At 47.8% G+C, this 18,701-nt stretch overlaps 1 protein-coding gene across 1 annotated transcript in view; it reads left to right on the top strand.

Annotated features, from left to right (window-relative positions):
* Positions 1-18,701, top strand: part of LOC142567663 (26S proteasome non-ATPase regulatory subunit 13-like) — a 296,627-nt gene that overhangs the window by 100,442 nt on the left and 177,484 nt on the right. The window contains exon 4 of the mRNA XM_075677845.1: positions 16,697-16,752. Within this exon, the coding sequence (XP_075533960.1) occupies positions 16,697-16,752 (56 nt within the window). The remainder of the gene's footprint in view (positions 1-16,696; positions 16,753-18,701) is intronic.

Here is an 18,701-nt window from a genome sequence, read left to right as displayed (position 1 = left end):
CACATTTCTCTATTGCCTGATTAATAGTGTAAATATGCTCTATTATTGAGCAGCCTTTACGGAATCCTGCCTGGTCCTTTGGTTGACGGAAGTCTAAGGTGTTCCTGATTCTATTTGCCATTACCTTAGTAAATAGTTTGTAGGCAACGGACAGTAAGCTGATCGGTCTATAATTTTTCAAGTCTTTGGCGTCCCCTTTCTTATGGATTAGGATTATGTTAGCGTTCTTCCAAGATTCCGGTACGCTCGAGGTCATGAGGCATTCCGTATACAGGGTGGCCAGTTTCTCTAGAACAAGCTGTCCACCATCCTTCAACAAATCTATTGTTACCTGATCCTCCCCAGCTGCCTTCCCCCTTTGCATATCTCCCAAGGCTTTCTTTACTTCTTCGAGCGTTACCTTTGGGATTTCGAATTCCTCTGGACTAATTTCTCTTCCATTATCGTCGAGGGTGCCACTGGTACTGTATAAATCTCTATAGAACTCCTTAGCCACTTGAACTATCTCATCCATATTAGTAATGATATTGCCGGCTTTTTTCTCTTAACGCATACATCTGATTCTTGCCTATTCCTAGTTTCTTCTTCACTGCTTTTAGGCTTCCTCCGTTCCTGAGAGCATGTTAAATTTTATCCATATTGTACTTCCTTATGTCAGCAGTCTTACGCTTGTTCATTAACTTAGAAAGTTCTGCCAGTTCTATTCTAGCTGTAGGGTTATAGGCTTTCATACATAGGCGTTTCCTGATCAGATCTTTCGTCTCCTGCGATAGTTTACTGGTATCCTTCCTAACGGAGTTACCACCGATTTCTATTGCACACTCCCTAATGATCCCCACAAGATTGTCGTTCATTGCTTCAACACTAAGGTCCTCTTCCCGAGTTAAAGCCGAATACCTTTTCTGTAGCTTGATCTGGAATTCCTTTATTTTCCCTCTTACCGCTAACTCATTGATCGGCTTCTTATGTACCAGTTTCTTCCGTTCCCTCCTCAGGTCTAGGCTAATTCGAGTTCTTACCATCCTATGGTCACTGCAGCGCACCTTGCTGAGCACGTCCACATCTTGTATGATGCCAGGGTTAGCGCAGAGTATGAAGTTTATTTCATTTCTAGTCTCGCCGTTCGGGCTCCTCCACGTCCACTTTCGGCTATCCCGCTTGCGGAAGAAGGTATTCATTATTCTCATATTATTCTGTTCCGCAAACTCTACTAATAACTCTCCCCTGCTATTCCTAGTGCCTATGTCATATTCCCCCACTGCCTTGTCTCCAGCCTGCTTCTTGCCTACCTTGGCATTAATGTCGCCCATTAGTATAGTGTGTTTAGTTTTCACTCTACCCATCGCCGATTCCACGTCTTCATAGAAGGTTTCGACTTCCTGGTCATCATGACTGGATGTAGGGTCGTAGACCTGTACAATCTTCATTTAGTACTTCTTAAGTTTCACAACAAGACCTGCCACCTTCTCGTTAATGTTATATAATTCCTGTATGTTACTAGCTATATTCTTATTTATCAGGAATCCGACTCCTATTCTCGCCTCTCCGCTAAGCCCCGGTAGCACAGGACGTGCCCGCTTTCTAGCTCTGTATATGCTTCTTTTGGCCTCCTTACTTCACTGAGCCCTATTATATTCCATTTACTGCCCTATAATTCCTCCAATAGCACTGCTAGACTCGCCTCACTAGATAACGTTCTAGCGTTAAACGTTGCCAGGTTCATGTTCCAATGGCGGCCTGTCCGGAGCCAGGGATTCTTAGCACCCTCTGCTGCGTCGTAGGTCTGACCGCCGCCGTGGTCAGTTGCTTCGCAGCTGCTGGGGACTGAGGGCCGGGGTTTGATTGTTGTGTTCATATACGAGGTTGTGGCCAAGTACTGCACCAGGGTGGCCAATCCTGCTGTGGTGAGGGAGTGCATTACCGGTTCTGGTCACCGGGATCAGGACACACTCCAGACCTGTTTATGCAATTTTATCAACACGCGGATTTCTTTTTTTTTAATCCGGTGGAAAATTGCGCGGCACCGGGATTCGAACCGCGGACCTCTTGCACGCGAGGCGGGTGTTCTACCGCTACACCACCGCTGCTACCTAGTAGTGGTTTAGCTCGAGTTATTGATGATCTACTTCGCTCTTGTGCCACGGAACACAAGTTCACGACAGCATACCACCCTCAAACGAACGGCCTCACTGAACGCCTGACCCGAACACTTACAGATATGCTCTCAATGTATGTCTCCTCAGATCATAGTGACTGAGACGCCACGCTTCCATTTGTGACGTTAGTGTACAACTCGTCATCTCACGACACCGCTCTCTACTCCCCCTTCTATCTCCTCTGTGGTCGTGACCCGACATCGCCTTTCGACACGCTCCTGCCAACTGCTCTGGAGTCCCTGTCTGAGTACGCTACAACCACCCAGGCAGGCCAGATTGCCCACTGTCGCCTTTCTGTGTCGCACGAAAGACAGAAATCTCTTTATGACAACTGTCATCATGATCTCCAGTTCTCTGCCAGCGACCTCATCCTCCTGTGGACTCCTTCGAGGCGCGTGGGCCTATCGGAAAAACTGGTCTCTCGGTACTCTGACCGTTGCCGTCGTCCGACAGCTCAGTGATGTGACTTATGAAGTAGCTCCAGCTGATGCTTCCCCATCGTACACGTCAAGTGACATTGTCCATGTGGGTCGTCGGAAGCCATATTTTGCGGCCACCATCTGAAAGGCGCCACAGCTCTTTCACCGCCGGGGGTTATGTCACAATGCCACGAGAGGGACAAAGACGACAATCACTAACAAACCGAAAGAGACGATATAGTGGGGCTAACCTACCTTTCGGCCATACTGATTGTACCGGCCATATCTTCTACAGAGTAAACACGGTCCCACGTAACCTTATATCTCTGCCCATTTAACTATTTACAAGCAAAACAATGTCATGCCCTTTCTTCAACGGCCTGCCTGACCAGCCGGGTCCCCTGTGGAGAAGTGGCGTTGTGCTGCTGTCTCCTTGCTCTCGTCAAGACTACTCAGACCCTTCCTTAAATAAGTTTCTACTGTATAGCATTCAAGGGACCCGCGGACCTGCGGTAGGTACAGACTCCTCCACCAATGGCATACTCCAACCAATCAGGCAGGGCGACAGAATCCAATAAGGGTTAAGGTTAAGGTTAGGTTAAGGTTGAGGTTAAGAGGCTAAAAATGGTTGCGAAAACACTGCACACAGAACAAAATTGCCCGTAACTAATCAATCTGCCCCCCGATACAGCCGAGCGTGAGAAGAGTGCGTGACACGTGCATGTCAGGTACGGCAGCATTGGCTGGGCAGGAGCACATGCCCGAGGCGCCATCATGGTCATTCCCGCACAAAGGCATCCCTCGCATCGACAAACCCACAACATTCACAAAAAGAAAAAAGAAAAATACAGGCGCCCACAGTATACTTTCATCGCAACAATATGTGTGTGTGTGTGTGTGTGTGTGTGTGTGTGTGTGTGTGTGTGTGTGTAATTCAAGGAAAATTTCTGTAGGTCTGGTGCATAGGTAGTTGAAGAAACGTAGGCACACACTTACGAAAATTACATTTTTAATGTTTTAACCTTTCGGTGTGGCACCGCCTTCATCAGAATAAAAACCTTCTTATCTGACGTAGTCCATGCCACGGCGGAAACCTTAAAACATTAAAAATGCGATTTTCTTAAGTATGCGCCTTCGTTTCTTCAGCTATATATATATAATATGAGAAGAAAGGGGGTTAACCGAGGGGCCCGATTTTTATTAGTCATCATAAGAAGCCAACAAACACTGACACCAAGGACAACATAGGGGAAATTACTTGTGCTTGATAAACGAAATAAAGAAACGATAAATTAATGGAAATTAAAGTGGATGAAAAAACAACTTGCCGCAGGTGGGAACCGAACCCACAACTTTCGCATTTCGCGTGCGATGTTCTACCAATTGAGCTACCACGGCGCTGTTTTCCCATCCACTTTATTATGTATTTATGTGTCCTAGTAGAACGCTGGGAGTGTTAGCCAGCACCACCACTCACAGACCTTGGCGGCGGACGAGGAACGTCCTTTAAGCCGCAGGCGTCACGAGAACGTGATCTTTTTAGGTGAAGGCAGCTGGTCAATAAACCCACAAATGCTACCTGAAGGCATCAATGTTGCTGGATTCGAGACCCTCGTTATGTAATCAATGAGAAGAAAGTCCGCCGCCAAGGTCTGTGAGTGATGGCGCTGGATAACACTCCCAGCGTTCTACTAGGACACATAAATACCCAATAAAGTGGATGGAAAAACAGCGCCGCAGTAGCTCAATTGGTAGAGCATCGCACTCGAAATGTGAAGGTTGTGGGTTCGGTTCCAACCTGCGGCAAGTTGTTTTTTCATCCACTTTAATTTCCATTAATTTATCGTTTCTTTATTTCGTTTATCAAGCACAAGTAATTTCCCCTATGTTGTCCTTGGTGTCAGTGTTTGTTGGCTTCTTATGATATATATATATATCTTCATATGAATGCATCACATTTGACTTTATATGAGAAGATAATAAAAATGACCGCTAACAGGGTGCCAGAGTTCCATAAACGTTAACCGTGGGTAAATTAAAATCTACGGTGCTCGCCTGCCTCTCCCGTCTCCCATCTCTCCCAACATACACACGGCTCCGAGATCAGTGTGACAGGAAGCAAAGCAGGCTTCTTATGATGGTGGCATGGTTCGCAAGCAGCAAGATCACATCGCACAGTACGGTAGAGTCGAGGCCAGAGAAATCTTCGTCGGACATGGTCGTAGGTTCTGGAAACACCGAGGTGGCCAGCGGTGGCGGCATCACGGAGTTGAGCAAGTACAGTTGCCTGGAGATGAGAAAGAACAACTATCAGCAGTTCATGTCCTTCTGTGCGCATATTTCGGCGGTGTAATATGTAGAGGTCGCCGCTTATGTACATAAGGTGGCACTACAATCTAAAAGGACCTCGTATATATACTTTGGGAAGTGGGAATAAACATTGTTTTGGTTTCCGCCTTGCCGGTAGTCCGCCTCGTCCCTTAGCCCTTGTGCAGAACATGGTGTCAGGAGTGGGGTCCCACCGTAAACGTTGACATGCCTGACATGGAATCCATCCCCGCCGAGACCACCGAACCAGAATACACATCGTTCACGCTGGCGCATCTGGTCTGCGCCCATCGGAGAACTTCATGTTTTCAAACCCGGGAGAATGGCCAACGTAGATTTCAACGTTCAAGAATTACTCTTTCGTTGCTGGCCACCACAGTGCCAGCGACGAGGCCCAGCATGGACACTTCTTTACTGTATGGGACCGCAAGCCAGGACCACTCTTTCGTCCTTGGGGGTGTCAACAACGGAAGCGCTTTCTTTCACTGCCGTCAAAGAAAAATTTGATTCTCACTTCGTGCATCCAGTATATGAAATATACAAAAGCCAACCGTTTCCACCGCCGCACTCAGTAGCGAGGCAAATCTGTGGATGACTTTTTTTCAGCATTACGAAATCTGGTAAAGCATTGTAGCTGTAACAGCCGGCTCGACGAGGACCGCCTTGTTCACAACAGATTCGTCGTAGGCATACGTGACAAGAAACTGTGATCAATTGTGCCGGTGCACAAAACTTACCGCTGAAGAAGCACTGTGCCAAGCGCGCATTCACGAGGACGTAGAAAAAGAGCAGTTATCCCGCGCTAGATTGACTATGGATAACGCTCTTGCCGAAACGCTAAGTATTGACTCGGTGAAACGATAGGCCCACCTCTTTGCCACGTTTCCACGACCAGTCTGAGCACCCGGCTAGGTTATCGTGTGGCTTTTATGGACGGCAGCGTCACTCTCGAAAAGGCTGCCCAGCCAGAAAATCAGTTTGCCATTACTGTAGAAAGCTAGGACATTTTGCCGAAGTGTGCATGAGGAAGATGCAAATTAGCTACTGGGTTCCATCGAACTTCACAATGTGGATTCACAACGAGCCAGGTACATAGACATACTAGTGAACGGGTACCCGACCAAGATTAAGATAGACTCTGGCGCAGAAGTCTCTGTTGTCTCGCAGTCTTTCCCAGGCTGACCGCAGTTGCTGGATGATGTTGAAGGGGAAGTTTTGGGCCCTGGCAAAGAGTCTGCACGTTCTTGGTACCTTTAAAGCAACCTTACAGTGGGGCGATAAGTCCACAGCACAGACCTTGTACACGGTTGAACATCAGCGCACTCACCTGCTTGGGCTCCCTATTGTTCACTTCCTAGATTCTGCCAAGTGCATCATTCTCCCCCAGCCAAGATTTTCCAACGATTGGGAAAATTTCGGCAAGCCGAATATCGCATTCTGTGGCAGCCGCACAGTGACGAGGCCAGTTACCGATGAGGTGGCCACATTAATTCTATACAGCACCACTGGCAGCTTCACCGCCATGTTTGCCCGGCGTCGATACCGTCACTATACCCTCTTCAGATCATTTCGAAGCAGTTTCCGACGGCACTTTAGAACTAACCACCCTCATTGGCATTTGACCCTATCTTGGCAATAATTTCACAGTAAGAAGAAAATATGTTCATATTCGTAGTGTTGTCCGGTATGGTGCGAACACGCCCAAGCAGATGTGCCGTGCACTGCAGCTGCACTTCGTTTGTGTGGGAACTCTCGTCGGTGCATGCTAAACGCATGATAGTAGACAATGCTTCTCCTCAAATGTTTAGACTCAAATGTATACTTGTAACAATATTCAAATGCCACGAAAATTTCATTGTTATAACTGATAATTGTTCAAACTGAAGAAGCGCGCATTGGGCTGGCGAAGTTGTGCCACATTAAGTGCACTGCACGAAGACGGGTGTAGAGGCTTTCTTTCTTTCTTTTTTTTTTTAACTCAGCCTATTTGTTTTATCATGGAGGCAATCAGCAGCGGTGCAAAGGTTCGGCAAGCTGGGACGGCTCATACAGTCAAACCCACTTACAATGCTACCGGTTTTAACAATATATCAGTTATAACAATGAAAACCTGTTGCATCCTCAGCTTTTGTATGTTTTCTATGGGGAAATAACCCACTCACTACAATGTCCCCATGCTGCATTGTTGGTTGTAACATTGAAGTCTGGCTGCTGGGTATCCGTGCCGAAAGGTAGTGTAATGCGAAAGCCTTGAAAAGAAAGAGAAAAAGTGGAATGCGAGTCGCTGCACGATTGCCCGCCACCCCAACTGCTGCTGCACACTTCCCTCCAAAAAAGATGCACGCCAGCCTAGCGCGCATCTCTCCCGTCGCCCTTCCACCCCTCCGGACGCAAATAGCTCTGTGCCGCACCACCCTCTGAAACATGAATGGACCGCTCAAACTGCACTGACAACCAGGGTTGCCATGTTTGCCGATTTCTTGCCAAATTGGCTACTTTTAGAGGCTCCTGACGACCGAAAATCGGGCTTTGTGACTTGGATACTTTCTGGCACCAAAAGTTTTTGTAGAACACTTGACTATGTTGGATACTTTCTGGTGTCTTTTGGCGGTGGTAACTGGTATAGGTAGTCCGAATCAACTCCCCACCCCGTGACGGCCCCCTCAAAGCAGCAGACTTAAACACCAGGCCTTGAAGTCCATGCTTTTGTGTCTTGCAAGCTCGGGAAGCAAATTCAGGAGCTGAAAATATATCATAGCTGGCATATGGTCAGTGGGCCTATTCGACTTATCCTGGGCTGTCCAAGACTGCCCGAGATGTTTCATATGCAACGCTCCTTGGCCGAAATCAAGGTTTTGGGTAGTCCGGGGCTGTCATGGATGGATTATTCAACCGGCCCAAGCAGCTTCTTCCGAGTAACAGGAATTAACAAATCTTAAAGGACATACTTTTGCGCCCTTCGTACGACGGAAGCACTAGGCGGTGTGCTAATATCACCCCCAGCGACGGCTACCTCTATAGAGAATCTCAAAGATCATGGCTCTTGGCGCCAGGAACGACTGCAGCAACCGAAAATGCGTCATCGCAGCAATTACGTTATAGGAGTCAATGTCTATGTGATTATGCGACTGCGTACCAGGGAGAGAAGTGTGCGACGTCATACAGTTCACACAGGAATGTTTGCAGTGAAGTCATAGTGGTGCAAGGACGGCATGCAAGTTTATTGTACTGAAACTGGCGACACCGCTTTGGCTATGAGAAAGCAAGAAAGTGGGTGGCGAAAATTATCAAAGAACGTCAGCTGGTCATCATGGTAAATTATGACGCAATAACGGGATAACATTTCTTTTGTTCTGTTACTTGTGTTTGCCATCAGTAGCGCTGGAAACTAGGGTTTTTTCTGCTTTCTTTCTTTATTGTTTTCACGTAAAAAAATTGCCAATTGTTGGTTTGTCGTAATGTGGCCACTTTTTTGCTGCTAATTAAAGCTTTTGCCGCAGTTGGGAGACTTCTTTGGCTACTTTTCGAAGTTTTTCTGCTACTTTTTCTCCCAAAGACCCGGCAGCCCTGCTGAGAATGCTGATGGCGCTGCTCCCAGATTGCTCGCTCGGCCCTCACAGTTGGTTCTTTATTCTCTGGCCTTCATTCTACGAAATTCTGCTAACAGATTAAGTCGCTCTTGCTTATCTTTGTTGCATCGAAGTTGTTCCTGGCCATGTTTCTCAGCCATGTTTGACTCGCCACTGAAACAGAAGATGGCTGATCCCGCCCGCTGATCATTGGCAGTGCACGACGTTGCTGGAGAAAAGAAAGTGCACTGCTGTAAATTTGGCAACAAAGTGCTTCTAATTGATGAGTTTATTGTCGCAAACATGCTTGTATCGGATAGTGACAGTGAGGGCCACGACGGCAGCGATGACGCTGTAGGGCAAGCTGCCTCAACATTGTCATTGTGGGAGGTCCCGTAGATGATTCAGTCCCTCAAGGGCTTGTTTTCGTGAGGAACCTTCTGCTTCACTACATGGAGCACCTGGAGCCTTGGAGAAGGATGTTGGCAAGCTTCGCGTAAAGCAAGCAAGGCTGATGGACGTGCAGTTTGCTCATGCAAGCCAGCAGGAAATACATGACGAGATGCTTGTGGCGGTCACGTCCCAGCTTTTCTGGATTTCTCAAGTTGAGATGCTGCAATGTCAACCTTCCCGCACTTTTTAAAAGGCACGTTTTTGGGGCCACCAAAGCGATGCCTCAGCGGAGCTTGTATGTTACTTGCCATCCGTGACCCCTGTCTGTAGTTGTTATAGTAGTGCCATTGTTGAACGCCGACAGCCGTGCCTTGTTAAAGGGACACTAAAGGTTACTATTAAGTCAACGTGGACTGTTGAAATACCATCACAGAAACCTCGAAACGCTTGTTTCGTGCCATGGAGAGACTTATTTTAAGAGAAAATGCGTTCTGAAGCGTCCGCGTACCTCTAGCGCAGTTCAAATCGCCCGCCCTCCGATCGAGGAGTACTGACATCATGGTCTCATAGTGACGTTGCGCCATCGGTGAGTAGAACGGCGTCCGCAGACGGCGCTACGGCTTTTCTGCGCAAAACGCGAACGCACGGCCAGAAACAGAGCCAAGACAGAGCCGACAGCAGAGCGAAAGCGGGAGTATGGTGGCTAGCGGAATGAGAAACGAATTACGTCGCACATTACGTCCCACGGCACACGGAGAGTCCGTTTTCGTTAAACTATAGGCTGCGGCGAGCTCGCAGCGTGGTCGGCGTGGTCTATGAGAAGCGACGAGCCTTTTCGCACTCGCAACAGGGCATAAAAATGTGCGAATCGACGCAAAACTCGGCCTAGAAACGTGCTTCGCCACAGCCAGGGCTCAATACGACCCAAGCTGGCACGACCCAGATGTCGTTTCCCGCACCGCCACCAGGCGCCGCTACTATACCTCAAACTCCAGCGCAAGACGCCCATAAGCTGGTACTTCATTCTGTGACGCTAACTTCGACGCTCGTCGCAATGGACCCTGACACCGACAGGTTGGCTCGCGATGGTGGGCTCAACTTCAGCGATTTGAGCACCGACGAGCGCGACCTGCTGCTGAGGGCTCGCACTGCCGGCGTCGTTGCGTACTACGACGGCGGCCTCGACACCGGCTCTCCGAAGCGGGAAAGCAACGAGGGCTTCCCACGACATCACATGGACGTGGCATTCTCGCTGATTGTTCCAAATGAAAGTTTCGCGAGCCAGGAGAACCCTCACAGCACAACGCGATAACGAAACTACTGAAACTCCAAAGCGTGCGCGGCGCAGAGTCGAGCGAAAACGAAACCTTTCGAACACCCATATTACTGAAGGGTAACGTCAAAATGTTATTTTTTCTTAGAATCGAATAGACGTAGACAAGTAGCATTTTTTTCCGTCTTATAATCGAATGAAATGATATTTTTAATACGAGTAGTTGAGTATTAGTAACACAAATTATGAGGAGTCCTTTCGTCATCGGGCTAGTACCGGAATGTCGCTGGGGGGTCTCAAATCGTGTCATGCATTTACCTCAATTTCTCGGTTACTAAAGCTCTGTTCGCGATTATATTGACGCCTTAGACGTTCTAGAACATTGCTCTACCACTTTAACTTGTTTCTGGTAACCTTTAGTGTCCCTTTAAAGGGACACTAAAGTGAAAAATGATAATGATTTTCTTCTGCATCAGTAACTTACCTTTCTACAACACCAAAAACGCCACTCTTACAACGATAAGACGTCTGGTAAGCCAGAAATTGCACAAGAACGAAATACGGGTGGCGACGCCTACTTAAGTTCCCGCACCTGGGGGCTGTGACGTCATGGATTTTTATGGCATCTTCTAGGGACTACTAATTATATATAGCGGTACAGATTGACCACATTGTGTTCTAAAGGAACCATATATTAAACATGGCAAGTTTCGGGGACCTTTATTCAGGCAACGCGGTCAAATGTGAAAACATACTTTGGAATCCCTGACGTCACGCTGACGTACCGGCGCCGTGGTTTCGACTCGAAATTCGAATACTGATACTTGGACCTTAATTTTCTCATCTAATAATGAAACAATTCTTTTTTAAAGACTGCCTTCAGGGTTCTGAAACAATGTTTCATTAGTTTAAACTGATTTATTGTTTCACTTTAGTGTCCCTTTAACAACATCCGATCAGAGTGCACAGAAAACAGCGTTAAACAGCTCAACTAGTCAACATAATCGGAAGCTGGATGGAGGAAGGTGATACGGAGAACTGGCCTCCCCACCATTATAGTTTTCTCGGAACAGCTACGCTATCCCTTGTTGTGATTTTTTTTTGTGCGACCCGCTTATAACAAATATTGATTCTCACAATGGAATTTTCGTGGCGCTTGAATAGTGTTATAAGTGGGTTCGACTGTAGTGCTATGCCACTGTAGTTGACACTATCAAACACCACCAAATTGAACGCAAAAACTCCGCAGGCTTCATACCGTATCATCTATGTTAGATATCGTCAACCCGGCATGAAGCTGTATCTTTGGTCACACTCTCAAATTCAGCAAGTTATTTTTCCTCAGCGAATTTTTTTTTCTGGTTGCGCGATAATTCTAAAAGTTTGACGCTCCTTCCGTGCAAAAAAAGAAAGTCAGCGACTCTTCTTATTTGCATAAAAGGTCGAATTTCATTATAACAAAATTCTGATATAACAAAGTGCCGATTTTACTGACTTCGTTAGTACAAGTATAGTGGTTTAGAAATGCTGTGATTAAAAAATTGCTACATGGTGTGCTGCTCTGCACCCTTCGAAAAAACTGTGACAGGGCCTTGAAAGTCCTTAATTATAATACTTGAATTTTTGTCTCCGAGTCCTTGTATAAGGAAAAGCACTGGCAGCAGTGAGTGAATGCTTAGTCTGCCTCTTGCTCCAATGGGTCACCGAAACTCGAGATTACGCAACCTCCAATCCTAAACGCTCGGTAAGACAGCTTACATGGTGCCACGTTGTCATGGTTCACCCACTCTTTTCCCATGTGGCAGATTACCTCTAAAGCAGGGTGCGCGGCTGCCTATGTGCTCAGTCACACTTACAGCCATGCACATCAACTTACCCCCACCCCCTCACGTGCACTTGATTGTGTTATCGCGAGCTTGCTCTCCTCTTGGGTACTAGGCGCGAAAACACACACGACATAAGGGAGGAGACGGAACAGAGCGCCCTTTTTTTTTCATTGCTCTCCTCCCCTTCTTTCCCTAAGCTCGCATGAGAAGGCAGCATTTTTGAAACTACAATCTCTCTTGTCCCTCTCTTGCACGCTTTCACTCGCACCTAAAGCACACAGTGCGTGGGGCGCGATAGCATCTCATGGCACTTGGACTTTATACGGAACATGACGCAGCTCCACTTCGGCAGTTACTCTTATGGCGCAGCGTGCGACTTGAGAGGTGCATTTGCAAGCAGCCACTTTTAATTCAAACATTTGACCATCTGCTTCTGCGGAAGTTTCCGTTTATTGTCTTGGCATTCCTTTAAGGCAGAAGTGAAATTTCGTTATATTGAAGTTCGAAATACATAGTGTTCTATAGATAAGAGGTTATGAAAAGTTAAATACTTCATTATATCGAGAATTTTGTTAAATTGAACTTTGTTTTATCGAGGTTTAACTGCATATCTAAACGGCATGTCTTTATATTGTCACATAGTAGTGACGGTGAAGAAAATAGCAAATCTGGGAATGATCAAACTAGCAGTTTATTGGGCGAACTTGGGTCCTCAAAAACAGGCTACACTCAAAGAACGGCGACAGCGGTGAACACAGTCAGCGATCGGCGGAAATCTGACCGGTGGGTCAAGTGCATCGGGTTTTACACATCAGCCATCGAAGGTTCCAGAATAATCGCTGGTGCCCGTGTGTCTTCCAGAAAGTTCTACCCCATTTGCGTCGTGCAGGCATGAAATCAGATTACACAAGGTTCGGTGACAACACGCAGCAAAAAGCACCATTGATAACATTATTTGAGAAACTTCTAATATGTGCGGGCACATCCCGTGTTGAGAAATAACAGTTGTTAAGGCGCCAATACACTCCGACTTAATGCGCGCGCGCGCGCTCGTCATGGCGACGTTACGTTGGCGAAAACACGACCCTTTACAGTCCGGCGGCATCTGGCGCCGACGCGACCGGCGGCATTCGGCGCGCTCGGACGTCGTCCGGCGCCGAATGCAACCGACTGCATTTCGCGCCGACCGCGCCGAGCAAGTTAGCGCCTAGCGCCCTCTCTCGTCGAGGTAGAGACTCACTACTCGGCAGGCTGAGCCAGAACCAGATGGCCTCTTCGCAAGAAAGCGTGCCCGACCTGTGCGGCTCCAGAATCGAAAGGTTTCTGGACGTCGTTCAGCAACACCCGTGTGTCTACGAAACCAAAAGAATGGGCTACTGGGATGCGGAGCGGGAAAACAACACGCGGGAGCAGATACGCATGTACTCTGGCCTCTCAACAGGAGCGTCAATGCTACGCACGTGTGTATATACGTCTTCGGATGTGCTATTCATTCAGCGCCTGTTTGTCTTGTTTTCCCTGTTTCAGTCGAAGAGTGCCTGAAACTATGGAAGCGGCTGAGGGACCGCTATGCTCGTGAACTGAAAGCTGTTGAAGCGACGAAAAGGAGTGGCAGCGGCTACGTGTCTGCGTTATGTAGAGAGACCTGTTCCTCTTGCGACGCAGGCCACGCGACACACGGCCCGATTCGGTGTCCGATCTGGCGTCCGACGCACCGGAACGGTAGCCGGAATCGAGGTGTTTTCCCGTGCCGAAGCGCCGGATCGGACGACCGGCGTGCGACAAACCGGGCAGATTTTCATCGTCCGACGCGTCCTACAACCGCACCGTCGTTTGGCCGCAGCCAATGACAGCGTGGCTGGCATGTGACGTTCTCTGACGTTGCCTCCATGGAGGCAGCGCTGGCTGGCTGGTTTCTCGCAGTCTTTTAACGCGACAGCGTTAAGGAGCTCGTGTCGCAGAAAAGCCGGTGTCGTCGGCGTCGGTGTCGGCGGCGTTGGCCGTGAGCGATAAATCCCAGCAGGCACTTCATGAATAAAAAACAACTTGCAAGATGGGCTGGGTGGGAATCGAACCAGGGTCTCCGGAGTGTGAGACGGAGACGTTACCACTGAGCCACGAGTTCGATGCTTCAAAGCGGTACAAAAGCGCCTCTAGTGAACGCGGTAGAAACGAGTTGTTTCTAAGGCTCAGGCGTGCGTCGCTTGCTCAGGCGCACATTTCGTTGTCGCGCCGAACGCTGCATTGCTCGACGCTCACCGCGTCCGTTGCGGGGCGCGTAGTCGCTGCGCCGTAGCCCATTGTCTTACACCCCTTGGCGGGTCGACGGGAACGCTATCGCGTTCCACTCTTGCAGGCGAAGCGTCGTCCAATTTTTTATTTTCCTTGCCTGCTGCAGTTTGTTTCCGACACGAAATAGTTACCAGTTCAGTAAAAGTATCTCGAACGTGTGCCTGTTATGCAAAGCAGCACCTAATACACTAGCACCAAGCTACTGGCGAGATCAGGAGCCGTGACGCGAGGGCATTTCACGGGCAGACAGCACACACCGACCGTCTGAGCGAGGCTGCTCGCTTCGCTTGCACGTCTTCCCTTCGCAACGACTGCGTCGAGTAAACCATTGTATTTAATTACGGGCGACCTAAATGTAAAGTGTTAATTGTTTTGGCAAAAATAAGCGCTCTTTGACGAGCTCGCGTTGGATCGCCAGCGCCGTCGGCCGCAGCGTCTGCCTAGCTAGGCCTACCGGCCCTATAACTGGTTGTTGGCGGAGCCGTCAGTAGACAACGTGCCGTCGTGAAGTGTTCCGTCACTCGCAGGGGCATAATTTTATTGACAGTATTCGCGTAAAGCGAAACAGTGTTGTGCAGAGTTGTTTGTATTGTGTTTCTCGATGTGGATATAAAGTGAAGCTGGGGGGCTGTATCTGGGCGGAGCTTACGCGCCGCTCAATCTTTCGGATGCACGCACCGTGTGCCCCGAATCGTAGTATGCCGCATGCCGGAGCATGTGGCGCCGCACGTCGGATCGGACGCCGAATCGTACAGTGTGTCTCCTGCTTAATTTCGTCTTGCGGAATGTGTCTGCATCCGTGCCATCGCCGAGCAACAGTCCGGTCCGCGGTTGCTACCGACAGAGAAAGCGCGCGAAAGATTTGTTTCGATGTTCCACGACAGGCGCCACGGAGCGGCGCGGTGTTCTGCGCATGCGCTACTCCAGCTGCGGCAGGGGCGCGGCGTTGTACTGTAGGGGGACGGATTTACGCCTGACGCGGCGTAGCCGACCTGGCGTGACGTAACGCAACCACCGCGCGCGCGCCGGGTCACGTCAAAGTGTATTGGCGCCTTTATGGTGAAAAGTGGTCACCTGAAAAAGACGAACAAGTACACGTGTCAATACGCTGGGTACCTGCCCATAGAGGCATCGAGGGTAATGTGCTATCAGACCAAATGACCATTTCAATTACATCGCAAGCTACTAATCCTATGCTGCTGTCCCTGCCACAGATCTGAAGCCTTTCTTATGAAAGAAACTGCGAAGCCACTGGCAACGCTCAATGAAGCCATGGCAATGCGTCAGATGATCTTGTAGGGTCCGAAATAACGGTGTAAAAGCTTCTCGCTAAGTCCTCGTCGGCGTATTGAGGTCCAAACCCAAACAAGTTCGCCGGGCTGGTACTTGACATAGCGTCGCTGAAAGTGTAGTGTCGGCTGTCGGTCGTATGCTGGTTCTTGATCCGCAGGCGGGCAAGCTTGATTGAAAAAAAAAAAATTATTGAATTACAAGTGGCTGCTTACAAACACACCTCTCAAATCGCGCACTGCGCGACAAGAGTGACTGCCGAAGTGAAGCCATATCAATAATAAAGGGAAAATGAGGCATCCACGTAATCATAGCAATTGGTACAAAGGAAACCCATACTGGTTTCTCGAAAAAAAAAAAAGCCTCGTAGTTGAAGAAAAATTCGTCCTGGTCCAGGACTCGAATCCGGGACCACTACCTTTGCGGGGCAGCTGCTCTACCGCCTGAGCTAACCAGGCGGCTAGCAGATGGTAGGGCGAAGTCGAATGCATCAACAACTCGAAGCAGAGGCGAGAGTTTGACATAATAGTTCTGCGGAAACCTGCTAGGTGGAGAGAAGTAATTAATAAAGGGAAGATTAGACATTCACCCAATCATAGTAATTGCTACAAAGGAAACCCATGGGGGTTCCTCGAAGGAAGAGCCTTGTTGAAGAAAAATTTTTCCTGGTCTGGGACTCGAACACGGGACCACCGCATTTCCAGGGCAGCCGCTCTACCATCTGAGCTAACCAGGCGTCATCCCAGTGTGGGTGATGCTATCAGCCACAGGGGCGAAGTGCCTTCGAAAGTGTTGCCGGCTTCTCTTAATTCATACCTCCTATGAGAAGATGTAATTGTGGCATGAAACCATATCATTTGTTGCCGGCTCCCAAATTCACCAAACTGAATTGTTTTTTCATTGAAATTTGCTTTTTTCGATTGCCAGATAATTCTAAAGATTCTGCGGCCCCTTTCTATGCAAGAAAAATCGATCGGTGACTCTACTTATTTGCATGAAAGGTCAAATTTCAATACAACAAAACTTTGATATAACGAAGCAAATTGCTGATTTTACCTACTTTGTTATATCGAGGTTTAACTGTATTATGAAGGTTTGGCAGCAGTGCCCTGCACTCCCCGGTGTGGTGATCAAAGAATGGTTGTTCTAGGATGAAGCCCCTGTCACTGGTAGAGATTGCCGCCCAGGTTTCCCAGAGCATCCAAGGTGAGTTGCTTGTCACCTGCTCCATGTACTACTGCTGAGCAGCCTCTATTTCCTCCTTGGTCAGAATCATGAGACCAAAAATGTAGCCTGGACTTATACTAGCATGTCTTGGAATGCCCTGAATAATTTGCAGTAACAGCTTCTTGCATATCAGTTTTGGCTGTGTTTCCTAGGAGATCGTTTACATCAACAATGCAGGAAGTGCTCATGCTTAGCACTCGCTTGGTTGTCTGACGTGCAGCTGCTCATTGTTCCTGTGGTGAGCATCGCTGTTGGTGGCATAAATGAGCGAACAAGCACAGCGGAAGATGAAAGAGCGAATGCAGAGCGGGAGATAAAAGACGCAAGCCTTGAACAGTGGTGATCAGCCCCGTCAGTGATATGCACACGAGAAACTGGGGTCATGTGGACCTGCATGACCACTCAATGCGTACTCATATCTGGTCTTAGCTGGACTGCTCGTTTTGTACTGTCATCTGCTCGGATCAACTCTCGCTCGCGCTTGTTTGGTTTGCTTGGTTTGGTCTCGTTCATGCTTCTTTCCATTGTAATGGTTTGCGATTGTTTTGTAATCTGACTGCATGCACAACACAAATTGTATAATGGTTTTGGAATCCACACGACACCAGCGATTACACTGGAACCTATGAGTCATGTATAGAATCTGATGCGCTTCACCCACAGATCAAATTTTCAACGATTGACGACTATGCTACATGTCTCTCTTAAAGTCTTTGCCACAATATATCCCAAAATAAAAATGTGAATTGAGCTGCACTCAGTTTGCATTAGAGTGAATTGTGATAGTCGGTGAATTTTTTTCTCTGTGAACTTGTTTGTCCTTGCAGTATCATCAGTATGCAGCTCTTCTATGGGAAGACAGTTGCACGATTTTGCGCGGTCTTCTTAATCTTGCTAGACATGCTTGTGTTACTTTAACCTGATCTCGTGCATGAGTGTTTTAACTATGTAACACCTTTTGTTGAGCCTCCTTTTTTTAACTTGCATGGAATGCAAAACAGTGCACCAAATCCATGTCTCTCCTATCTCTTTTTAGGTGGCACGAGACATTGTGTGAGCGTGGTAGAATAACTGCCTTCTCAAAATTGACCGTCTAGATTTTGTTAATGTTGACTGGGCGTGTTATTTCTATAAATATTTGGCTAATCCCTATCAGGCTGTCTGTGCAGTATCTAGCGCAAGCGCATTGGGAACAAACTCATTGCTTGCATGTGTCTGCAAGCCAACTTGATTTTATCGGTTACATGTGTAGTACAGTGCTGTTGTCGCCTGTCCCAGATAGCCAGATACATCCATTAGATGTGCATAATATGGTAAACCTTGGAGATTCAGTACGTCTATTAGATATCCAGATTTATCCAGAAAACGGTGCATGGACGTATTATGGATCATCGCAAATGCATCCGGAACATGTAAGTAGTACGTTGTGGGGCTGTATTATGGATCATCGCAAATGCATCCGGAACATGTAAGTAGTACGTTGTGGGGATGTCAGGGCTAGATATATGTAACATCTAATAGACGTCCACAACATCCTGTAGATGTATTTATTACATCTAATAGATATCCACAACATTCTGTAGATATTTATACATCTAATGGATATCCATATAAAGGATTAAGACTGGAGACTATTTACAAAGTAAATTTACAAAAGGTAACTGCAGCACTGGCCAGTTCAGCCGACAGCTTGAGGAGAGCCAGAGCGTTCGTCGTCTTCGTCGGGGGGCCCACGTGCATCGGCCACAAGAAACACGCAATGTGCATGTTTTAATATTAACCACGCTTACGTCCGTAGGACATTCATTGTACTATTTTTGACTGTTCCTTTTATTCGTTATGCATGCATGCACTGGGCCTCTTCAATTTGTTGTCCCAGAATGCCCTAGACTGCTTGAGACGCTATTACAGCCAGTGATTATTGGCGT

This window comes from Dermacentor variabilis, unplaced genomic scaffold (genome assembly GCF_050947875.1).
Source record: "Dermacentor variabilis isolate Ectoservices unplaced genomic scaffold, ASM5094787v1 scaffold_14, whole genome shotgun sequence".
Lineage (NCBI taxonomy): Eukaryota > Metazoa > Arthropoda > Arachnida > Ixodida > Ixodidae > Dermacentor > Dermacentor variabilis.
The sequence above is the reverse complement of the archived record's forward strand: the minus strand, read 5'-3'. Positions and strand labels throughout refer to the sequence as shown.